Raw genomic sequence first — 17978 nt, forward strand, 5'->3', positions numbered from 1 at the left:
ATAACAAAGTACTTGAACACGAAGTCGATATTCTCCTTTAGCGCTATCCAGACTTGTTCAAGTTTCTTGCGTTCAACCAAAGTGGCAGACGTTGGTATACAAATTGACTGCTCATGAGGATGGTCGTGGAAATTATCATTCCCAAGGTGCTTTTCATACCGACCCTTCTATCACCCCTCGACCAAGGCTTCGGGTGATCGAAGGGTCGGTATGAAAAGCACCGAGGGAATGATGATTTCCACCACCATCCATATACACGTAAAAAGCAGTCTATATCTGCTTTATATTTCTCGTCGTTTTATACTACTAGGTCTATAACTAGCTATACATCTAGGACTAGTAAGATCTAGTGCAAGAGAACTAGACCTCACAGGAAATGAGATTATTAAAGAGAAATTTGTGTATTCTGGGGACACCGCGGAGAAGTCCACAAAAGGTCGTGTATTTTGTGTGCAAAAGTTGCGGAGGGGTGGATGCGTACTCTTTCAGAGGGTTTTAACTTTCAATCATTTGACCTCAGGTCACGCTAGTGATAGAAAACCAAAACCTTGAGGCAATGGTAGGCGGAACTACACCATGTCACATGATATCTTTTTGACCAATCAGTGATAAGAATACAAATAGGTTTCCCACATTTTCGCCAATAGGCAAAATGGTAATAGAAACCGCATTATAGTACATACATGCAACTTGAAGCCCGCCGCACACTACACGATTTTACCCCGATTCACCGGTCTTAAGACCTTAAGACTAGAAGTGTGACGTCACAGTCTTGCCATTTTCTAGTCGTACGACTGGGTCTTAGCGCCAGTCGTAGAGATTTGACATGTTGAATTTCTACGACTGGTCGTAGGCTTTCAGCCATTCACAATGCAGTGAAATGCAAGCGCACGCCGTGCGCACTGCGCGCGCTTTACAGTCGGGTCGTATAGTGTGCGGTGTCCGGTCGTACGACTGGTTGGCTTAATATAAGACTTTAAGACCAGTCTGATCGTGTAGTGTGCGGTGACCTTTAGTTGATAACGATGATGTCATGGACTCAGCAGTTATTTAAGCAACTACACATTAATCTCCAACGAATTTCCTTAAAAGACAAATGCAGAGGATAACTTGTATTCTAATGCATCCAGTCTTTGCTGTGTTACATCAGTCTATACCAATGATTTTCAGAAGGGACATTGTTGCCGCCGTATAGACAAAAATCGTGATTTTACAGTTCTTATTATGCATAAACTATATAGGCCCTATAGGAGAAGTACCTGCGGTATTTGAAAAAAATTCCTCCCCCCTAGAAAAAAGAAAAGATCTCTTTATACTGTATTACTGTTGTTGTTGCTTTTTAAAACATGTACAACTTTAATCTTTCAAATTCACGTCGTACTGTAAGGTCTATTTTGATGAAACTATACACACTGTCCGACGTAACTCGATTAAAATCTAAAAGTCGATGTGACCATCGTGTTGAGTTGCGCTCTATACAGCAGGATGATAAACCGTTAGATTTGCTGTTATGCGACCTTACACATAATTAAGAGAGCGATTAATGTAATCAATTCTACTATAAACGCAGGACGACAGGCTTTCGTGTGAACTATTTCCGTTAGTAGACTCGATAAACAAAACCGTCATTAGCAGTATAAATGAGGTACATGTACTTTTTTTTTCATAAATGAAATGACAGCTAAATAGGTAATACAAGACACGTTAGCTACTCGACAGATAAATGCCTCCGAGGGCGTTTGGGATTTCTTGGAGACCTGGTCGTGCCACATGCTTTTCCCAACATTTTACTGACTTATAAACGTATAGGCCTATAAGTTCCAAAGGATCTATAAACATGTGTCTTTTGTTCCGATGATTCATCATCCAAACTATATGTAATATATAATTCGCAATGTGATGATAATGACTAACTGGCTGGCTAATTAACCTCACTTTGAATTGTACAGGCACAACAACAAAAATCATTAAAAATACACAGTGAAACATATCTTAAGGTGCAAAGTATACACTCCTATCGGAAGGATCACTTCTCTCTTCTTCTTTTTTTTTTTTTTTTTTGATGAACATTTGAGAGAACAAAACAAATGGCCTAGTCCAGTTGTGTCGTACGTCCGAAACGTTGTCCTAAATCTAGTTGATGTATTTGGCTTTTTTCTCTGAATGCAAGCTGGGAATAGCCATTCGAAAAACGCACGTACACGTAATAGAAGTGATGCGTCGTCATGCGTAAAGATGATTAGAGCGACACACAGAATGGAAACAAGCAAAACTGAAACTATTCATTAATTTTGAATAAACTGAAACCAATTTACGTCCATACATACACATTATGTGTCACTCCCACGCGTGATTTAAAGGCGCTGTTTAACAACGCATTGCTGCAGGTTGGAAATACAGTATATAAGATTGAAGGCATTATGCACCCTATGGGTATCAGATTATGAAGCTGTGTTAAATCTTTAAGCTACAAAGTGCGATACTCTAGTAAATGTTTCATAAAAATGAAAAGCTGTAGTATAAGTTACCGGATTTATCATACTTATCAAGTACACCAACTTTCTCCGTGACAGTAGGAATGTTAGAATAAATTACTCAGTTAACGGTCTATTTGCATGTTGATGATAAATGAAGATCTCTTGTCAGTGAAGGCGCAATTCTCCAAAGTTGTACATTATGTATTATAATTATGCAGGACTGTTGTCTGTTTCTGCAGTTTTCTCCATGCATTTTAACATTACATACCTCAGCACTCGGCATACCTCAGCACGAGAATTTTTTTAAACATGGCTACTCAAAATCTTATCAACTCGTGACCTCAAGAGATATTACGCTATTCCCATGGTTTTGTGTATGTTATGTAGTTTTAAATACGCAGTACAACCACTTCCCGGAAGTAAACGGTTTTTAGTATTAAGAGCCTAGGCCTATAGGATGAATGCAAGGTGTGTGTATATATAATATGGGAACCATTATTATAATATATTGTAAATGTATACGACGGCATATTCTTAATACGTTACGTATGTGTATTTATATACAGAGAGAGAGAGAGAGAGAGAGAGAGAGAGAGAGAGAGGGAGAGAGATACAATTATATAAAAATTGTGTATCACATACATGCATGTGTACATATATGTGTGTGCGTGCGTGGGTGTATACGTGGGCAATTAAGAGAAGGAAGTTAGCTTTGCACTTTGTAATCAAGTGGGAATAATAATGTTAATTGATATGATTGAATAGACTAGTATGTGTACAAGTGATGTCTCAAAGAGAAGTCTGGTAAATCGTTTCGCTCATTATATCTGGTACACTTATCTTGTCAATCATCCCAGCATCCCATTCAATGGTTGCACTGCTCTTGGGTACACAATGAATAAAGATCTCAGTCACGCTGACAAAAAATGATTACTGTACTGCAAATAATGTCTTTTCATGTGCATTCAATTTGTCATACATGTATTGCTATTGCTGGATATCTACTTCAACGGAGACATTTTAGACCCTGTACCGTGCTGAACCAATTCCAAAGGATCTTTCACGAAGGATTAACCAGACATAAGAAAATCATAAAAATAGTTAAACCTAAAAAAAAGAATATCTTCCAAATAAAAATAAAGATTTTGAAGTCCTTTTTCATGCATACAGAAGCAAATATATGCCCAAACAAAGTATTCTATAAATTTTGAAAACAAGAAAAAGTGGAAACAGTTCTCAAATGATGACCATTTGAATAATTTGAAATGTTATTACTCCAGGGATACTGCCTAAAAAGTTTGATGAAAATTCGTCCAGGGATTTTCAAAAAGATGTAATACAAAAAAAAAAAAATAGGCATGACGCGTGGAGGCCGCCGAACGCAAATGAAGCACACATGATACTTGACATTATATAGCTGAGTTCTAGTTTTTTTTTTTTTTTTTTTTTTTTGGCTCCAACTACCAGTACATGTTACATCTCAGGAGTCCTGTGCCCTATTTCATAAAAGAGTTGATATGATAGCAACTCCTGCTGGAATGGCAATTGTCATGGTAACGACAAGAATCCATCTTCCTGATTGGCTGTTGATATTGGAAGTTGCCATTCCAGCAAGAGTTTGTATCATAACATCTTTTATGAAATGGGGTCCTTGTCTTTAATGTTGTATATTTGCTTCTTAGTTTTGACTTAAATATTGTTTAATTTTACCAAATGAATGAATGAATGAATGAATGAATGAATGAATGCATGCATGAATGAATGAACGAATGAATGAATGAATGAATGCACGAATGAATGAATGAATCAATCAATGACTCAATGGAACGAATGACTAGACGAGCAAGTGAACGAATGAACTAATGAATGTACATTATCACACATGTACATATAGCTGATACACTCACACATCATTTGCTTGCCTCCACACTCATTCACCGTTTGCTGGCATCCAGCGAGCCCAGAAATCTTCACAGCTACAGTGGACTCCCGTTATAGCGAAGTCCTCGGGACGGGCAGTTTTCTTTCGTTACATTGCAATTTTGTTATAACCGAACAAATAAACAATAAAAAACACAGACCCGATAATGTTGCAGCCTGAATATTTACTTCGTTGTATAACCGGAATTTTGTTATAACCGTGTTCATTATAAGGGGAGTGCACTGTACTCCAATGAGAGCACGAGATCTCAGGACTCTATAATGTAGGTTTAACCCTAAAAAGACTGGGGGGGGGGGGCCTAAAAGGCCCCCCCCCCCTCGACATTTCGCGCGATTACTCTGCAACACGCAATGCTCTCGCTGCGATGCTCTATGACTTTTTTCTTTCGAGTTTCCCGCACATTTTGACACCAAATTTGTGACGCCCGGGGGTACGGTTCTGAAGTTACATAACTTTTTATACATGCACGTGAGACCGTCTTAAATGTGATTTTGTGTACAAAGTCAATGCAAATTGAGTTTTTTCACATGGTTCATATAAATATGCTTATTTTTACTCTCAATGGCTAGAATTAATTTGTTTTAGGAGTATTATGCTTCAAAAAGTGTCTGCCACAAATTTTGTTGAAAAAAACAACAAAAACAAAAGGTCGAAAAAACAAAGAAATACATAAGAAATTCATAAAACAATAAAATAAATAGGAAATTAATTTTGATACCAAATTTTTTTTCAAGTACATTTGCTAAGAATGCCACAAAGAATAATTAGACCAAAAATGAGCACTTTTGGAACTTTATTTACTGATTTAGATCAAAGAGACTGATTTCTTGCATAAATTAGCATAATTAATCAAAATAAAAGAAAAGAAGACTATTTTGGAAAATTTAAACATACAATCTTGTAGATTACATCGCACACTACCATTGAGCAAATTTTTGCGGCGATCGCGCGATCCACGGCCGAGATCTTAAGGGGGGGGGGGGGCCCTTTAGGCCCCCCCCCCCCCCCCAGTCTTTCGAGCTACCAAAATAGCCCAGTCTTTTTAGGGTTAACATGAAGCAGTCCTTAAAATAAGCACAGAACAAAAGTATGGCAAATTTTAACTGACTACATAAGTTAGTCTCTTCTGTACATTTTATTCTCAATTCAGTTTTCATGGCTGATCACCTGAGCATGTTACAAAGCCATGTCTGACTACACATGTGTAGCTTACATTTACAGTACATCATAACCTCTCTCTTGTTTCCTTATACAGGTACTGTGCCTATAATAATAATGACAACAACAAAATGCATTTTATATCGATTTGAAGTCAAATGAGTAATCGCTTCATGATCATCCAATAAGAAAATAAAACGTGTGTGATACCAAAATATCACATCATTTGTCAGATGTTTCACAAGGAAACATGAATAACAGAATTGCTGTCATATCAGGTACATTGTATTAAAGTTACATGCACCAACAATAATCTATGAACACAGTTTTATCCTACCCTGGGTATCTAAATCCATGTCAATTCTCTAACTCCAATGCTCACAGCCACTAAATATAATAAAAGTACACATGGTGACATCTCAATTCTTTGATATTGCAGAAAAAAGGTCATTTCCATGCTCTGAATCTACGAGCTTTCCTCGTCGTACTGAGAAAAAGCAAGTCAGTTTTGTAAAATCTATTTTGAAATTCACACACTACGTGGATTCTCACAAGGAAATAGATGTCATAGAAATGTGTTTCCCACAATAATATTTACAAAAAAAGTTGTCCATAGGACCACCGGATATCAACTTCAGTCCCCTTCGGAAGTTTGACACAACTAAACAGAGAAAATGAAAGGAACAGAAATGGAAGAACAAGGAAATGACATAAAACAAACTAATCCCAGCAAAAATGATGGGAAAACAAAAGAGAAAAAACACACTTTCCAGACGAGTGCTTTTAGTACCAGCTTGTAGAGGTAACCAATGAGTCTTGTGTATTATCTACAGAATTGTACATACCTTGTGAATTCTAGACTGAAGTGGGCACACACAGTTTATAAAGGAACGTTATTTTGCTGAATTCTCAGTATTTCAATTTACAAATTGTCTCATAAATACTTTCAGTACCACGGCATTATGCCATTCATCCACAGTAATTTCAAGCTTTTGCCAGTACCTCTCACATAAGTTCACCTGTTTGAAATTTTGTACTAGAAATATTTGTACTCACATGAATATTCAGGATTTACATGAGGTTTGCATTCCTAGACTACAAAAACTATGCTTTGGATCTTAAAAATACTTAGGTCACAAGTGAATCTTGACTCCAGTATCAATGCCTATTTCTTAATAATTTCTTGCAATGTAATGGGAATAAGGCCCATAAATAAGAATACCACATGAACATAATTTGAATTAGAATAAAACAGTTAGAAATGTCCCTCAACCCGGGGGGCAGATATGGCGAATGCTATGCCTAATCTATTTTGCATCATTCTTCCGATAGTTCTTATACAGAACATCTTTCCTATGTGAGACAATGATTTCATAATAATTGGCAAATAATAACTATCTGCATAAAATAATATTCATGACAATACATGTACTTTGAGGCATTTTCAAAATAATCAATGGAGAAAAACATAGAAATTTCAACATTTTTTCTTGACCTTTGATCCACAATTGCCCAAATCTTCCCTAGTGAAATTTCAACATTTTCTCTTGACCTAACGTGCATCCAATTGCCAAAATCATTCCCTTACAGAATCACTGTGCACTATAAGTGTATACAAAGTCATTCTAAGGTATGTATCTCTGTGTGGAGAAAATAGTGTAGCTTCACCATCAAGAAGAGTAATTCCAGTGTTGTGACTTGACCTTGACCTTTGACCTGATGTTGCAAAACTTCCAAGAGAATCATTGTCAGGCAGAACATGTATACGCACTGTGTTTCCAGAAGATACTTTGAGCCAGTTACAAGATGTGGAGAAAAAATGAAGTGAAATTTTAGCACTTTCATTTGACCTTTGACCCTATGGCCTAAAACTTTTCATAGTGACATCTTGACCTATGACCTATGACCTTTGACCTTGATGAGTTCCCATAAATTGACAAGCACAGCTTTGTCAACTCATACAGATACATATTATGCCAAGTTTCATTTCCATATTTCATGCTGTGCCTAAGTTATGCTGTCCGAATAATCACTTATGGACGGATGGACAGACAGACAACCCCAAAACATTAGAATCAGATCATAATTTTAATGCAAGCAAATTTCAAGTTTCAAGTTTTAAGTTCAAATTAAGCATTTCTTAATTCAAGCACATGTTGGCGCCAAAATCTTTTTGTATTCTCATAAAACCCATACTGAACGAGGGGAAAAAAAAATTGTGCATATACATGTGTGTTGACGAGCTTCCACTTGTCTACCAGTATGTAATAAAGTCAATTAGGCATGTTATCACTGCATCTTATCACTCAAAAACCCAATCCTAGGAAGAAGAAAAAAAAAAAAAGAGCGGAGAAATTACAATGCAGTCTATGTTGTGGTGCATGTCTAAATACTGTGCCTAAATACATCAGCTGCTCATTATCTTAATCCATCGTTGCTGTCGTTTTTTCTTTTAGTCTGAGAGAGATATCTTATGAAATCATAGGCCTGAAAGAAAAATGTTCATGCACATGTCCCTTTCTGGGGCAGCTGGATCACCATTATAATCACATCATACCATGGAAATATCTTCTGCTGTGCGAGATAGGGTGCGTTCGAGCGCTCTCCTGAAGCGAAGCGAACCGTACGAACCAGCGCCAGAGGAGTGCTCGAACGTTGCAAAAGTGTACCGTACCAAACTGAACTGAGCCAAATGTGGACCACTTCTCGATGTGCTTCAAAAGAGTACCAAGAGCATAACACAAGTTCGCATGTGATGAATGCGCGTAACATCTCACATACATCATAATACAGATTTCATTCTCTTTGTTCCGGACATCTGTATTAAAGTACAATTGTAGCTTAATGCGCGCCAGGTGAATGACCCTATTGCTACAAAAATTTGTGTTCCCCTCTAAAAATAGCTCTTGAGGTACGCTTTCTCAACAGAGCTTTTGAAAACTCCAAATATACTGTTTACGCTGTTATTTTCATGTACAGATATTTTTGCGAATGAGGAGGTCACAGACATTTTCGCAAGATGTTGTTTTCGCGAATCGACACAGAGGCCTTCATAAGCACACTACTACCTTAACACATGGTGACATTTTTTGCGTATTGTGAAATTCGCGGTCCAACTGTGATTCGCGAAATTTGCAAAAATTCAACCCTCGCGAAAATAACAACTTATACAGTAGCACAGCACGTTGCAGTTCACTTTGGTACCCTTTTGAGCACTCAAACGCACCCTTTGTCAATCCTCCAGTTGTCTCTGAACAAACATTCCTTGCGAGAATAAGTGACGATGCTCAGTTTGGTCAAAATGAACCTGCTTTGTCCGATGAGTTCACACATGTTGGCTGAAGACTAAGGCAGCACTTTCTGCAGAAATTCTGAAACCTTGCTCATTTCCTACATCATAAAAGAAACAGAAACAACAACAACAATAATAATAATAATAATAATAATAACAATAACAATAATAATATAATAATAACAATAAGAAGAATAATTAAAACAATAATAACAATATTATAATTACAATAATAATTATAATCATAACAATAATAATAATACCATAATAATAACAATAATAACAATACCATAATAATAACAATAATAATAACAATAACAAAGGCCATTTATGTTGCACAGCTACTACAATAATAGGGAGCTTTAGATATTAGACGCGCGGACGTTCAGAGGGAAAAAATATGTTCTGAGCGTGCGCAGAAGCGCGCGTCAACTCAATCTATTAATAGCTTGCGTCGCCTGAGTTTTTCACCACGCGTACTGGGGTATATTTACGTCCGCACAGTTTGCAACGTAGAGAACTACTTCATGCACCGATCATATGGGGACGCGATTTTATTTTTTATACGTTGCATCCCAGCGTAATCTAAAGCTACTTTTCAACGCGTCGCAGGGGAGAGGAGAACGTCCAGCGCACTCTTCGTCTCAAACGTCCGCGCGTCAAAATCTAAAGCTCCCTAATGTATTCTACTGCGCGACAAAAACCAACAAACATGGCAATGTAAATTGAGGGAAAGAGGAAAGTGTGAGTGCGTGTGCATGTGTGTGCACTGTGTAGGAAAGGGTGCCAATATGTCGGTTTTCAATTTATCTCGTCGACAAGTTCTGGACACCGCATTCCTGTATTTTAGTGTTGCTATCTCTTTGAAATTACATCCATTATACTAGTGTATGACCATGTGGAGTAAAACAATTCTTTGTCACTAGTCCTCTGTTTGTTTTTGTTGTACAATTTGGAAATTCTACCTTTTGTAGCATTACATTTAAGCAAATTTTCATATTTCAAAATGTAATTTCAAGTTCATATTAATAATAACGTCAGTTAGTAACATTATGATAAAGGATATCACTGTCTGCTTACAAAAAGTTTGCTAAGATGTAAGATACTTCAAACAAAGTGTTCTATTAATTTCCATCATAATATAAAGACAAATCTCAAAAACATGGTTAGCAACGTTACAAATTGTCCAATTGTACAATGGTCCAGAGCAAGCAACGTTAAGAATTCATTAATTTGAATAAATATGTAGTACCTCCTGCATGTTATAATTTTTGGAACCAGCACTAGCTGTCTGGTGGAACTTTTGGTAGTCAAGGGAATGTGATGCCTGTCCCATAATCGGAGATTGTTGGTTCAAAAATAGGAAAGAAAGAGCAATTCCCATTGGGAGTGTGTAGTAGAGTTAATATCAAGAAAATAGCAAACTCCTATGGAAACAAGAGCTGGGAATGGTGAAAATTCAGATTCTTTCCTTCAAATTCAGAATGGTTGGGAGATCTGCTTGTGTGAAGTTCCACACATTTGCTCCTGCGACAATTGCTTCCACAGAATATCTGCATGCTAAGCCAATTATAATATCTACCCACGAATGTAACCCTAACCCTATTCCTAATCTTTACATCAAACTAAACCTAAAACCCTATCACAACCTTAACCCTAAAAAGACTGGGCTATTTTGATGCCTCGTAGGACTGGGGGGTGAGCTCATTGGGCCCCCCCCCCCCCCAAGATCTTGGCCGTTGACCGCGCAATCGTAAGGAAAATTGGCACGCGCGTCACCCACAAGGTACTGTACAAAACTGAATAGGTAATTATGCACAAGTATTCAAATTTATTTTTAATAAATCAATTATCCTAATTTATGCATGAATTTTAAAAAATGGCTGTAAATCTGTAATTACAGGTTCAAAACTGCTACTTTTTGGCTTAGGTACTCTGTGTAGGATTCTTATTGAATGTACATAAAAAAATGGTGGTATCAAATTTTTTTCTTATGTATTTTATTGTTTTTTTGATGGAAATCATCGGTGACACTATTTTGATCATAAAGAGCATGAAATTAATTGATTTTGATTAGTAAAAGTAAAAATAATGATATATTTATGAAATCTGGTCAGAAACTGAATTTGCATTTGATTTGTACATGAAATCACATTTTTGAGCAATTTCAGGTCTGACATGCACTTACAAAATATTGCGTTACTTCAGAACCATGTACCCGGGTGCCGCAAATTTGGTCTCAAAAAGTTGTGCAAGACTTAAAAGAAAAAAGTCATAAAATGTCACGGCACGAGATTTTTACATTCCAGATTTATCGCGAAAAATGTCGAGGGGGGGCCCAAAAAGCCCCCCCCCCAGTCTTTTTAGGGTTAACCTTAACCCTAACTTACCTGGGGGGGGGGGGGGGGGGGGCATAATTTTTTGACCGCGCCGCTCGCTGACTTTTTACTTTCAAGTCTCGCGCAACTTTTGCGACCAAATTTGTCACGCCTGGGCATACCGTACCGAAGCCACGCCCCTTCAAAAAAATTTCATTAACCCCAAAATTGCTCAAAAACGTGATTTTGTGTACAAAGTCAATACAAATTGTGTTTTTTCAATTAATAATAATAATAACAATCATAGTGAGACTCTTATAAAGCGCACATTTCTACCTAAAAAAGCTACTCAAGGTGCTAATTAATTCATATAAAGATTCATATTTTATATTTCAATGGCTGAAATCAATTGATTTTAGTATAATTATGCTTAAAAATGAATATGCAATAAATAGTAATTATGCAAAAAATGTGTATGACAAATTCTGCTGAAAAAACAACGAAAAAAAAAGTTCAAAAAACATGGAAATACATGAAAAAAATTGATAAAACAATAAGAAACATGAGAAATTAATTTTGATACTAATTTTTTTTTTTGACGCACAAATGTTTGGAATGTCACTAGGAACCAAAAATCAGCATTCCATAAGCTTTAATAAGCCAATTACAGACGAAAATGAGTTTTTTGCATATATTTGCATAATCAATTAATTTAAGATAGAAAAAGCAAGTTTTTTGAAAATTTAACTGAACAGTCTTGTAGATTACATCCGGCTTTATGTTCATGCAAAATTTTGCGGCGATAGTGAATCAACGGCTGAGATCTGAAGGGCTACAGATTTAAGTTAGGGTTAAGTCCTTTGAGGAAAAAGACCGGAGCAATTGTCCCAGCAAATGCCGTGTCACCATATCACACATCTGGAACAGGGCTAACCTGGTCACTAGAGCTATGTCCAAGACCGTCAAACTTCTTGAACTCCAAGTTGTCTAGTTGCGAATGTAGGAAGACCTGTGTCATCTGCCCAAGTGTGAATGGGACCACCATGTCTGCTGTCCCGTGGCACTGCAGGACAGGCAACGATTTTTTGACCACTCCTTCCGTCTGCGAAAAAAAACATGGATGGGACCGATGAGACAGGAATCCATGAAGTGATATACAGAGTAATAAAAACATGAAGCTGCAGGTATTATGGACATCAAAATGCATTTTGCTAAGTCCCTTCCCATGGTGGCACAGCATGTCATTTTCAATGCAATGCAAAAGACTGTTCTTGCAGTCGGTTTCATTCTAGTTCTTTCTCCAATCTATACAACTAACACACTTTGATAAAAAGACTACTGTAAAAGTGGATTTTTTCGCGAAACTGATTTTTCGCGCTTAGAGAATTTTGAGTGTTTTTAATTCCACGGATTTCCAGTGAATTTACTCAGAGCTCAAAAATTTCAGTCATTATCCTTTGAACAAGAGGGGAGTGTATTCTTGAGTGATATGGGGATAGTTTTTTTTTTTTACATCTTTTTAAAAGACTCTGAGGTGTATTAAAATTTCACACATAACATTAGGAGACATATTCTTCAACCATGCAAAACTTTGTGACCGTTGTCAAAGGGATCTATGACCCGTAACAAGTTTGTTAGAATACACCTGCAGTTAGAGGAGTAGTGCAAGGCCTCCGTGTCATTATCATATTTTTGTTATCACAAAATACATGTACAGGTAGCAAGCTTTTCTTTTTACAATCATCTTCCGTATGCTTTGGTATTGCAAGTCAAATTGTTCATCAAATTCCCTTCAGCCAACAAAATGAAGAAGAAATTGTATCAAATGCATTACTATAAAATTTCAACCGGTTTTTAAAGGAAAGTTTGATTTTGCTACAACATGCACTTCCCATAGACGCTTGCCCGATATACTCGGGACTCGTCCACAACGGGTTAATATAAATGATCTCTTTTACAACTAGAAAAGCACTCTGAGAGCCCAGACCTCCGCCAAGCATGCAGCTCATTTCCACCACTGATCTTGTTCAACCACAGAGATATCAGTGATTTCCACCCATACGTACTTATATAGCACTGTGTGCTGAAAGTCGCCCGATTTCCCAATATAGAAACCTTTGTTACGTCATAAACCCTCAGCTGCACGGCGCGCCTCGCCCTAGCAGAAAGTAGAGCACGCACTTTAGTGCACGCATGCAAACCTCAAATATGCGCGGCCTGAACTCCCAAGTTCATTGACCCTACCGGCCAAAATATCAAAAATCCTTCATAAATTCCTCAAAAATTCTCGGATTATTACCAAAAGTTTTAATCGTCTGTTACTTGTGTCATTCTAAACCTTTTCTGCAAGTTTCATCCAAATCCATTAACTACTTTTTATAGTTATTTTGCACATGGACAAACACACAAACCAACGGTAACGAAAACATAACCTCCTCCCTTGGCGGAGGTAACAAGGGTCACTTAATGCTGTATCATTGGCTAAAACACGCTTGTTTTTTTTTTTTGTGAGTGTGTGTTTCAATTTAAACAAACCATCAAAAGGAAGACCCTAAGCCAAAAGCAACGAAGCGTACGTACCTTAAAAGTTTTGTGCAGCGGCATCCATCCGCTCAAGCTGACAACGCCAGCCAGTGCCTTGTCTACCGTAAGGGCCGTGTAGAGTGCAACAGCGCCCCCTTGAGAGAAGCCTCCTATAACGATGCGGTCTGATGCTATTCCTCCCTTCTCCTCCTCCTCAATCATGGTCTTCACTTCAAAAGACACATACCAAAGTAACACAAAGTTAAGCTTAAGACCGAGTGCCGCATCATCCTTCAGTACTATGAGGGTAAGATTTTGACTATACCGGGTGTCCCAAAAAAAGCGGAACAGTGGATTTTCAGTACCTTGCGTTATAAAAGTGATATATTTTTTGACATCATTAGAAAGAGCATCTTCCGCAGAGGACCATGAAATTTTGGTTGAGCACTTTTTATTCTACGCCAATTTCTGTAAATGCAGTCATTTTCAATTTTTTGTGACTTATGAGATAATAATTTGGGTGCGACACGCGTTCCATACGGTGAATTGTGTAAGCTCGTTGATCCATGTCAACAAAAGATAATGCTTTCATATTGGGAGCGCGCACACACACACACACACACACCGTTTTTTCCTGGCCCATGCCCAATGTGAAAGCTGTATCTTTTGTTGACATGGATCACCGAGCTTACACAATATTCACCGTATGGATCGCGTGTCGCACTCAAATTATTATCTCATACAAGCGTGTAAGTTGCAAAAATCCGGCGAAATTTGACAATGACTGCATTTTCAGAAATTGGCGTAGAATAAAAAGTGCTGAACCAAATTAAATGATTTTGGTATCAATAGTCTTCTGCGGAAGATGCTCTTTCTTAATGATGTCAAAAGATATATAACTTTTAGACCGCAAGGTACTGAAAATCCACCGTTCCGTTTTTTTTTGGGACACCCGGTATATTGCGCTGCCTCTGCATTAGGGCACATTAACTCACGACGTACTGGTAAAACAGCGTCAACACTGCAGAGGCTAACCTGGGTAAAAAAAGACCATATTATCATATTATCATTGTGTTTTAATAGTATGGTATAGTCTGGAGAATGGCTACAAAATGTGTCATTTTGTCATTTTTAAGGAATTACCCATAAAAAGTCAGTTGAAAGACAGACTGGAAAAGAAGAGGAAAAGCCAATCATAAATCAGACTTAAACATAAATACTGTATACAAGCTGTTATTTTCGTGTACAGATATTTTTGCCAATTAGAAGGTCACAGACATTTTTGCGAGATGCTCTTTTCGCGATTTGAAACCAACGCTATAACATGCATTGTACCCTAGTGTATGGCAACATTTTTGTGTAATGTTGAATTTGTGATCAAACTGTGATTCACGAAATTCGCAAAAATTAAACCCTCGCGAAAATAACCACTTATACAGTAAATTGACAAAATGGCCAGCCAGGGGCTCATCGTTCAAATGATATTCCTTGACCAGGCAAAAGAGCTGAGCTACCAATATCTCCTCAAACTGTCAGTTTTGTTTGTTTGCTTGTTTGTTTGTTCACATGGTTATTCAACCCGATACTCATGGAATACATAAGGCAGTAATGAACAAACCCTAGTTTAAGTGAAAAGGTGTACATAGTATGCAAACAAAATATTTGCAATGGCGGAAGGTATTGCTTACATAAAAGTGCATTCACATTGGTGCAAAACAAACAACGCACACTGTGCTACATGCATTACAATATGTCTTGTAATTATATTATCAAAGTTAAACAGCATTGTAACAGTGGTTGTAGAAATCAAACTGTCATTCTATCACCATTATGCTGCCTCATTTGCTCTCTTGAGAACTTACCCATGTCAGAGGCCTTCTTGATCCCGGCATCGTCCTCCCTGCCGCCAGCACCGAGCGAGAAGATGTCGAACCAAGACGGCATTTGCATTCCCGCATTCAGGGTAACTGGCATAGTGGATCTGGATAGGCAGTGGACCAAAAATGTGTTCATTCTTTTAGAGAGATGCCCTAGCAACATGGATTGCCATATCCCTGGGATGGGTCCTAACTCTTACATGTTGTTATCCCAGTGATTCTCACATGTGACAGGTCACAAGGTCAACGTTGCAAGGTGCTGCACGAAAGCTTCATAAAACTGCAAAAAAATTACACAGATTTAAACATAATCTTGACTACCAAATCTATGAGATGCCAAATTCAAGAATATTTTGAAAGTGTACTCTTTCAGGCCTTAAAATATTTACTATGATGCACTACTGCTCATTAAACCTGTACACAGGGCAGCATCTGTTGAACCAGGACGGAATTTGCATTCTCGCGTTCAGGGTAACTGGCATAATGGATCTGGATAGACAGTGGACCAAAAATGTTTTCATTCTTTAGAGAGATGACCTGGCGACATGGATTATATCCCTGGGATGGGTAATAATTCAGCATCTGGCATCAAGGCTGGACACATAAGCTGACTGCTGCAACCATTATTTCAAGCAATTGAGAATATGGTTGTCCATTCTCATTCAGATCCTCCAAAAATAATTAGTCTATTAAAGGAATCTGTGAGGTTATTTGATCAACTCTTATGGAGTAAGTAATGGTATCCAGTATGTGCACATTAAAATGCCTTTTTTCCCCCTTTCTCTCTTTTCTTTTCTTGATTCATCTTTTTTTTTTTTGGACAATCGGCTTCATTACACAGTGAGCAAGATGATACAGAATGACAAGCAATTAAAAAACAGAACAAAACATGGCTAGCTAAACTTCTATTTATATGTAAATACACCTTCCAAGTATTAACTGGGAAAAAACAACAACATACAAGTATACAAAAGTATCTCATAATTTCCTTTGATAAGATAAGTTGCTATAACACAAACAGAACTGCACTGTACATGTACCTAAGGATGCAATACTTTACACAGCAGGTAGCACATGATGACATAAATGGTATCCCGGGGTACCAAATAAAAATCAGCAATTTTGTTGATTTTTTTTTTTTTTTTTTAAAGGCTGTACCCTGGGTTGCCAAAAAGTGGAAATTATTTTGGTGCTGGAGCTAGCACGCGCTAGCCACTGCACTGCACTGCACTGAAGCACATGCTATTGCTAGCACAGCGTACCATGCATGCATAGTATAACATGCAGTGGCACGGGAATGACTATGTACACGCACACAAAGTGCATGTATAATTTCTCTGCGGCTGTCCTCGATAGGACGTGAGGTGGCGCTACACAACATGGTACCCCGGGGTACTTAACGCGTGATGCATCATATGCGGGAAAATGTCATGAATAAAGTTTCAATAAAGGGGCATCCATCACATTAAAAGCACAAACCTGTCAGCCTCTTCAGTATGAAATTAAATTATGGTTCTGGGGGGCACCGCATTGCGCAGACTTACTAATGACTATGGCACTGACTTCAAAGGTACCTGAGAGCCTAAAGTGCATAATATTGAACAATAACATGTGACTCCTGACGATCAAGGTAGCTAATCACTGGAGTTATACTCACGCATGGGGGAATATATATTTGATGTGCGGTTGTTTGATCATTTCAAAAAGCTCCTTCCAGCCATGTCTATTGGGATATAAATCAGACGGAGAGAAAAAGATGTTAGCATTTAACGGTGGAAAAAGAGAGGGAGGAAAGGAACAAAAAGAAATTAGAAAGAAGGAAAATGGGTGACAGGTAGGCAGGAGGAATATGAAAACAGGTATTAACCCATTGAGGACAGACAAGATGGATTTCCCATAGACACCTGCCTGAGTATACTCGGGACTCGTCCTCAACGGGTTAAAAAGGACAGAAAAGTGTGACAAAATAAAAAGTGGTTCAGGTAGTGCTAGTGTGCTACCCAAACTTTAAAACTGGGGTACCACATTATGAGCAAAAAAAAAAAAAAAAAAAAAAAAAAAAAAAAAAAAAAAATGCATACATCTATTAATTGATCTCCCAGCCCCAGCCCCAGCCCAGCTCCTCGGTCTTCATGCATGAAAACTGGCATACAGTTGTACATGTATGTGTAGACTCCTCCAAGAGATAAACTCAAACATGCATTGCTTACTCCCATGGATAATAGGGATTAACCCATGCTACATGTAATTTGCATTGCACTTACCACTTGCTTATGCAAATGGATGATAACAATTGATCCAAGTTACATTGCATTATATTTTCAAATTGTTTTATGCGTGAAATAAACTGAACATCTGAACTATAGATGCTTCAAAGACAAACTGTTGCAT

General features: G+C 37.7%; 1 protein-coding gene across 1 annotated transcript in view; it reads right to left on the reverse strand.

Annotated features, from left to right (window-relative positions):
* Positions 1-7699: 7699 nt before the first annotated feature.
* Positions 7700-17978, reverse strand: part of LOC139729053 (acyl-protein thioesterase 1-like) — a 35463-nt gene continuing 25184 nt past the window's right edge. The window contains exons 4-8 of the mRNA XM_071639983.1: positions 17245-17310; positions 15573-15691; positions 13768-13940; positions 12122-12289; positions 7700-8967 (exon numbers count right to left, since the gene is read on the reverse strand). Coding sequence (XP_071496084.1) covers positions 8923-8967; positions 12122-12289; positions 13768-13940; positions 15573-15691; positions 17245-17310 — 571 coding nt within the window. The 3' untranslated portion in view covers positions 7700-8922. The remainder of the gene's footprint in view (positions 8968-12121; positions 12290-13767; positions 13941-15572; positions 15692-17244; positions 17311-17978) is intronic.

The sequence above is a fragment of the Diadema antillarum genome, unplaced genomic scaffold (assembly GCF_040938485.1).
Source record: "Diadema antillarum isolate AM-2024a unplaced genomic scaffold, OU_Dant_1.0 scf00000020, whole genome shotgun sequence".
NCBI classification, from domain to species: Eukaryota; Metazoa; Echinodermata; class Echinoidea; order Diadematoida; family Diadematidae; genus Diadema; species Diadema antillarum.